Source organism: Dermacentor albipictus, chromosome 5 (assembly GCF_038994185.2).
Source record: "Dermacentor albipictus isolate Rhodes 1998 colony chromosome 5, USDA_Dalb.pri_finalv2, whole genome shotgun sequence".
NCBI lineage: Eukaryota > Metazoa > Arthropoda > Arachnida > Ixodida > Ixodidae > Dermacentor > Dermacentor albipictus.
The window spans coordinates 149,005,912-149,013,701 of record NC_091825.1 but is presented as its reverse complement, the minus strand read 5'-3'; the positions used below and the strand labels follow the sequence as shown (position 1 = coordinate 149,013,701).

At 46.6% G+C, this 7,790-nt stretch overlaps 1 protein-coding gene across 1 annotated transcript in view; it reads right to left on the bottom strand.

Annotated features, from left to right (window-relative positions):
* Positions 1-7,314: 7,314 nt before the first annotated feature.
* LOC135897630 (transient receptor potential cation channel subfamily A member 1 homolog) overlaps positions 7,315-7,790 on the bottom strand; it is a 29,531-nt gene continuing 29,055 nt past the window's right edge. Inside the window, exon 22 of the mRNA XM_065426314.1 lies at positions 7,315-7,616. Within this exon, the coding sequence (XP_065282386.1) occupies positions 7,422-7,616 (195 nt within the window). The 3' untranslated portion in view covers positions 7,315-7,421. The remainder of the gene's footprint in view (positions 7,617-7,790) is intronic.

The window sequence follows — 7,790 nt, the reverse complement described above, 5'->3', positions numbered from 1 at the left end:
TCATCACATTTTGTGAAGAAGAATGTGCAGAAATCTTTGACTTTCAGTGTGCTTGTATGAATGTTCCAGCCTACACTAAGAGTGTCATGCCTCATAGCCTCATGGCCAAATTTTTCTGTGAGTCTCTATCCCCTTTAAGCTTCTTCAGCAGCCAGCAGTGATGCCGACACTTATTTATATTGTTAACAGAGGGTATCACAGAAGTTGATGAGCATCCTAAAGCTTATTTTCAGTTGTGCTTTGCGATGACTTGTAAAGTTACTTATATGTGGACTTTGTTTTGTTTATGGCTTGACAACGTGTACAGGTGTTTTGTGACAACTGTAGTAAAGCTGCTGATCATCAGTGATAGTACTCCCTTAATGAGGTTGTATGAGTATTTAATCTAAACATGAGCACTTTTGTTTAATTGACCACTCTTTGTCAAGAGAAACTATTTTTTTTTTGCTTGAAAAACACAAAATTAGTCAGTAATAATCTTAAGAGCTCTATTTTAGTATTTTTAAGTGATCATCTATGCAGGTGCAGCGGCTTTCGAAATGCCAAAGTAAGCAGGTAATGCTTTTTCTGGCCTTTGCCATTTCTACTAGGACCCCAATATAACTATTTATTTTAACTCAGTGTGGAAAGACAATACTAGGACGTTTTGTTGGGCTAGTTGGGGCATTTTTCTTGACACGGTCAACTGCTCAATTAAACGCCACCACTCTTGCTAGTCTCCTTTTTCTTTGTCTATAGAAATTCTATATGTGCAGAATTGGGGGCTGTTTGTTATGTGTGACATTTGAAGTGTGTAGGTTAATTGCTGCCTTTGTTGAAAATTACTTATACAAGCATTCCAGACCTTTACAAGCGCACAGGAAGTTTGCCCAATCTCCTGAAATTTTCAGAAAATTGACATTTTGAAGGAATAGAGGACATCTTATGAGCAGTGCGTGGGTTTGCTAAATTTTCGTTAAACAAGTGCTCGAAAGCGTCGTACAGTCATTTTCAGCCATGCTTCCCATTGTCTCTAGGGCACTCCACGTTGCGTCGAGTCTACAGTTGGTGAAAATTAGTTGCATGCTAAATGTAATGTGTGCCAAAAGTATAACGTTTCTGAATTAATTTAGCTTTGCAAATGTCTACTGAATTGTTCGTTTTCATGCATTCCGCTAAGCACGTAGTAGGCTTCCCCGATGTGAGCGATGAACTAAACCAGGCACTTGGTTTGAATTTGTGATATATGAGGGGCAGGTATGGGTAATGCCTGTTCAGAGATCAGTGTGAGGGTCGGTTCTAGCCGTTGCAGTAAATTACGTATCCATGCGCTGATTGCCGTTATAAGTGTGTCTTATGAAGGGCGCAGAATCCAGCGCATTTTCTTGAGAGAACTGTAATAGCCACCAAGATAAACTTTAATGAAAGTGGGCAGAACATTGTCGCCGATGTGCATGCGAAGTTTGATGCTTATTGATACCTTACAACTTACAAAAAAATATTTATCATTTGCTTGAATACGTTATGTTATCGTTACCCTCAGTCTTTCCCAGTGTCCTAAGAGAACTTGTCACTTGCACGTGACAAGTTATTAGGTGGGAATGGGAGCAATGTTCATGGTGATGTGTGGAGAAAGTTTAGCCTTTCTGGCTTGCCTACGGTAGTAGCAAATAACATAAACCCTTTTTTTGTCCTTATAATTATGGGTTATACAGGCGCCTGCGGTGTCCTCGGTGAACTAAACGAGCCACCTTGTTTAGGTGATGTATAGGCGAAGTTCGAAGTGTGTGGTTCAGTTACGGCGCAGAATTTAGTCCTCTGTCGTGGGAGAACTGTATCAGCCACCGAGATCAAATTTGCTGTAAATGAGGGGAACACTATGGCTAATGTGCTTGGGAAGTTAAGAGGGTGTGTGTGTGGTGGTGGTGGTGGGGGGAGGGGGGGAGTTAGGAAGTACGGCCTTTGCTGAGCATTATATGCGGGCAACATTGCCAGTGTCTGAGTTGCAAAGTGAGCAACTTCTTTGAACTGTGTGGTTTAATTAAAATCAACTTAAATTAATGCAACTGCTCGAAAGAAACAGCTTCGCTGAAACTTGGTTTCTTGATTCTACTGGGTCGTGCAAGTCTCCTTCCTCTTTTTTTTATTTATCTTAATTGAAAGTTTTGGTGCTTCACACTCTTCGTGTGTCGATTACCTACGAGACAATTCCACCAATTCTTCGCCTGTAGAGCGTGCTTTGCCTGCACAAATTGAAGCAATGCCAAGAAGATAACTCTAGGAAATTTCATACAATGCATGCACACGAGCGAAGATACAAGAGCCGGTGAGGCAGCTTTTCTCGTTAAAAGAAAGTCGAGAACGCTGAATTTTGGAGTTATAGCTGGAAGTTCCAGCCTGACGTTCAGGTGCTGGCGTTGAGAGGGAGCTTGGGGGTTCTATTTCGGAGCTCTAAACTCGGCTCAATTAATTTACAATGTATTAATTAATTTTGAACACAAAGACCTAATAAATTTTATGGTGAAGCTTCTAAGGGCTAGTTCCCCTGAATCGTGTCTGTGTGTAGACACAAAACTCCCCATACGTGGGCCGATTCCGAGGATAATGCAATACCGGGCCGATCCGCGGCGGAGGTGCAGCTCACCATTTAAGGGGCCCACGTGCACACAGTGGAAAGGCACTGATTTTTTTCTTATCGTGTCGTATCGTGTCGGCGGTTTTCTACTCACCGAAAACTCACCGAAATGTTTAGAAATTCTGCTTCGAAATTTAGTGCTGTCTTTATACACTACTGTTATACACTCACTTGGAGGAACGACATTAGGATACAGCCACATAAACATTTGCTGAGGCATTTATAATTTGTTCTGTGACAGAAAAAGATTGCCTTATTATTATTTCGCTTTTTCCGCGATTAATCTGTTTCTCCTTCAATAAGGTTTAAATTTTGAAAATTCGAAGTAAAAAACACACCTACCGTTATATATTATTATTATTATCATTATATTATTATTATTATTATTATTATTATTATTATTATTATTATTATCATTGATGGAATGTTGAAATTTAGTCCTGATTTTTACTTAAGTTGTTTATGTGTTTCTCTTTATTTACTATGTCATTGTCTGTTAACGGGTAATACTACCAACCATTCTTCTGAAAGTTGAAAAAAAAACACGTTATTATGTAAATGTATACCTTTTCACGTTTTATGTAAATATGTAACCACATTGCTTTACCGACTCTGCCGGGCCTAGCGCACAAGTCCTCGTGGACTTAGACAAGCCCGTTTCTTTGTTTTGCTTTTGGATGTGTGTCAATTATTATTATTATTATTATTATTATTATTATTATTTAAAATCTTGCTGATTTTAATGTCTGTCCTTTACTATTTATTATTCCTATCTAAGCAAGGCCGACTACCTTGTTATACACTACTTTATTTCATTCATTATCAATTTACGTATCATCTTTGATCATTCCTTTATTTTGCTTCTTATTACCTATTTATTAACTAATGTATTTCATTTCTCAATCATTTTACCTCCCGGTTCGTGGCCCATCCCCCGCAGCGGGTTTGTGCCATTCATCCAGGCTTCATCATGATCAGCATCAACAGCTGCTACTGCTGCTCTGCGCGCTGTAACTGCGGATGCACCTGTCCAAAGCCTTCGACAACGACGCGCGTCGCAGGGCGAGAGGTCAACAAGAACCGCACACAGCGACGCGGCCACCGTCGCAGCCAGCGAGTTTACGCGGACGCGTCACGGCATGGCTGGCGCCCGGGGACCGTCGTCTGCCGGCTGCTGCCCGACAGGCGACACGTCGGCCGGATCTGGCGCCACCGACCCCGCCGTCGCCGCGAAGCGAGCCGTCCGCAGCCCCGGCAGCGGCCTGCCGTCCTCCCCCACCTTGTCGTTGGCGTTGGAGGAGATGCAGCGAGAGCAGGAACGGCACACGCGACGCGTCATCTTCGGCTCGGCGCTGGCGCTCGGCTGCGTCGTGCTCGTCGTGCTAGCGGTCATCGTGCGGCTGATGTTCGCCGAGCCGGCGAACAACGCCAGACCTAGCGGGCTCGAGCACAGGATCGGGACCGCGAGTCGCGCGCCGGAGCCCGGGACGGCGTCCCGGGACGACGCCGGTGTCGGCGAGCGGGACGATCGCGGCGGTGCGCGGGGCGACAGGCGACGGGAGGAAGCGCGCGCGGAGAAGCCGCTTCTGGCCGGCACGAAGCTTGAGCACGCATATTCGGTCGACGCGAAGAGGGCGCGAAGCCCGGTTCTGTCCTTGTTTCCGGGGAGCACACAGGCCTGGACACAACGTGGCGCACTAAGCTTCCAGCGCGCAGACGCTATCAGGAAGGGCGACTAGTTCTTTGAGAGCAAAATACTACTGTTACGTCACGTGACGCTTCGTTACGGGATTAAGAAACCGCGGGGCCTAGCGCCAATGCGCGGCTACACCCCATTTTACGCAACCATTTGTTCGACTGGTAGGTTATCGAATAGGTGCAGCTCAAAAAGTTTCAATATGTTGTCTCGACACAGAGTTGCTTGGTTGTAAAACTGGCGCGTCAGTTTTTCATTTTTTTTCATTTTTCAGATATTCCGTAATTTTGCTTCAATAGGCTAACACATTTCTTTAGACACAACCGTTGTTGTTGTTGTTGACCTGGGCGGTTGTGGGGCCCACAGTGGGGCATCGTCCATAAATAGTTGTTCATGGCCAGCATTATTGCGCTTCATATGTATTTGAATAGGGAAATCAGAGTTGGCCTCGAGTTAACGTTAACAGAGACACGATTTATTTACCGTATTTGTACGATTATAACGCGCACTTTTTTAATATAAGAGGTGCGTTCAAAGTTGCATGGGCGTGTTACAATCGTAACTTGTTCTCAATGCAAAGTAGCTAGCCACACTGCTATTGAACGGGTGGTCTGAAGAAAGCGACCCTCGGAGACATGGCAAGGTAGGTCCATGGTGCGTGGGATGCCCTCCCGCAGAGGATGCTTGCGGGAGCTTCCAGAAGTATGGCATTTCTAATGCATTAACTGGAACTGAAGATTACTTTCTATGGTCGGTAGACAGAGAAGAGGAGGTGTCGTCGGACTCCGATAGCGACTATAGCTGCTAAGACTTGGCTGTGTCCTTATACCGTGTGCCCTAGTCCGTGAACCCTTGTATGTTCCGTAATATCGCTTCAACACGGTACGCGTTGACTCAGGTTTGGTTACTTGATGTGCGCGGTAGAATCGGCACTAAGTTAATCCTTTGGATATTTGAGCGGTAGTAAACGTGCGCGTCACAATGGGTGGTGCGGTAGAATCGGGCAAATACGGTATTCGCTTTGCCTTGTTCATGGCAACTGACGACTGCGTTCTGAGTGACGGGCATATATTTACTGGCATCACTACTATTTATTCTACAACGGTCAGCAAACATTCATCCATGCAATCACCAATCGATACGCGTGTTCTTCACAAAGCGCACCCGTCGTGTAGACGAGAGCTACAGTTCCACAAGTCAGTCGTTACGTTCCCCTGGTCATTCCTGGTACAGTGTGCAAAAACACTTGAACAGTGCACGCCCATGCACGCTCTCCGGAGGCGAATCTCGCGCTCTCCGTTTCTAGCTTTCGTTTCGCTCAGCACTGATTGGCGAATGCGTGGCTGATTCGAACAGTTGGTCGCGTGAGTCAGCCCGCCGCTCACGGGTCTCGAAGGCGGATACACTGTATCAGTGAACGAGTCAACTTTGAGGAGCAGCACCCGTAATCCTTCCAGGAACGCCTCCCTGCAGGCCACCCCCAGCTCCAGCATGGTTCATGTGGAGGCGCTTTTATTGGCGAGTATGCCATTGGGCAGCAGTAGGTCCCACGAGGAAGGCCGTTGACCGTCCACCGCAGATCCCTCGTCAGCCGCATCTGAAAGTGACGGCTGCTTCGGAGGTCCCGCGGGAGGCGGCGGCGGCGGCCGGCGGTCCGGCGACGCGTCCGTCGATAGGCGCGAGGCGAGCACGGCCACGACCGTGCCGATGGCGAGCGAGACGACCAGGCAGCCGACGAGCACGTAGCGCTGGTCCCTGCGCTGCTCGCGCCGCAGCTCTTCCAGGATCACGGGCAGCTCGGCGCGGGCCGACCGGTGGACGCTGACGACGTCGCCGGGGGACGCTGCCCGAGGCGTCGCCACAAGAACCGCGCCTCCCGCTTCCAAGCTTCGAGCGTCGAAGCGCGCTTCCGACGAGCACACCGAAGACATCTTTAATGCGCTGCTCCTCAATGATGATGATGATGATGATGATGATGATGATGATGATTATGATAACCTTAAATGAATTGGCGACTATACCCACTCAGGGGAATTGGCCAAGATTCGGGTAGATTTCATAAGGGTATTAGATGGATATATGAATTTAAAGATATGTAATGATGATAAGTAAGTGAAATGCAAGTAGAGGAGATATATCCTTTTTTAACGGTCATGTTTAATGAGCAATGATAAAACTATCTAAAAAAAGGTTAAGCGAAATATTACAAATTATCGATGAGGTTAACATGCAATTAACTGATGTGATTCGCAAAATGAATTTCTCTATGACGATGTATATGTCTCTGTGGGAGCGTCCGGGCAAAGAAGCCCCGAAAGAGAGCAGAACAGGATAGCCCAATGACAGGCCAATCTGTAGCAGTGCAATTTGCTCATTCCTTTTACTCGGGGAGGGAAAACACCGACTGTCCACCAACTAGTTATCTATCAGTTATAGTTCTTCAGCGTCTCTCGTAGAGCTGTGGAACTTCGTTGTTGTTTTACAATAACTATATGGCTCCTATTCTATAGCGGAGTGGTCAAGAATCGGATGGATTATTCCCAGATATAGTCGGAAATACACATTCAGAACTTAGATAACTAAAAGAGCGCAAATTGGCACATTCGCAACCACGCAGGTACAAAAGATACAACCCCCACATACAGCGCTGAGTGTGTGTGTGTGTGGGGGGGGGGGACGTATCTAGTGTGGCTGCGCGCGTGGATGTGCGCGTGGTTGCGAGTATGCCTATATTTGATGTGCTACCGACTAGCCCAACAGGAAGTTGTTTTGGAATATTCAGAACTTATAAAGGGCATGTGATGTGTAAGGCGAAATTACATGTCACTATGAAAAAGAATGAAACAATAAATAAAGCAAGGAGGGGCAAATTAAGCGGAAAAATTTGTACGGCGGGGCAAACATACTGTGGCTGAATAACAAAGTCGGGGCTACAAACGAGAGAATACATCGGAAGAACACTCGCTAGTATGCATAACGCTTCTCGAACGAGAGGAAGCGAGCGTTTGTGAAACGGCTTCTTTATTCATATGCACTCAAAGCGTAGGCAAGTCGGGAGGAACACGCAAACATAATACTCTGTTGACGGTGAACCACCGCTGACCCGTGTGGTCACAAGTCGTTAGACAATGAAGTTCTTGCCGAGCGAGACCTGATGTCCGAATCGTCATCGAGACGATGCGACAGCGCGTTGAGGGCCTTCTCCAGCCGGTGTCCCTGCTGGGTGAGAATGTTCATACGCTCCTCGAGGTGTTTCAGCATGCGCTCCATGGCCTCCTGGTGCTCGTAGACCTTTTCTACCGTGTACTGGGCGAGAAGTGGCGGATACATTAGGTTAGGTTAACGGCCCGTAAAATGCAAAGGACAGCGCTGTCAAGAGAAGCAAGTACGTATTTACAGATTTCTGCAGCGCCTTAGGCAACGCAAGAAAGACTACGTCCGCAGATAAAGAGAAACTAAAGAGTAACGTTGATTGTGTTT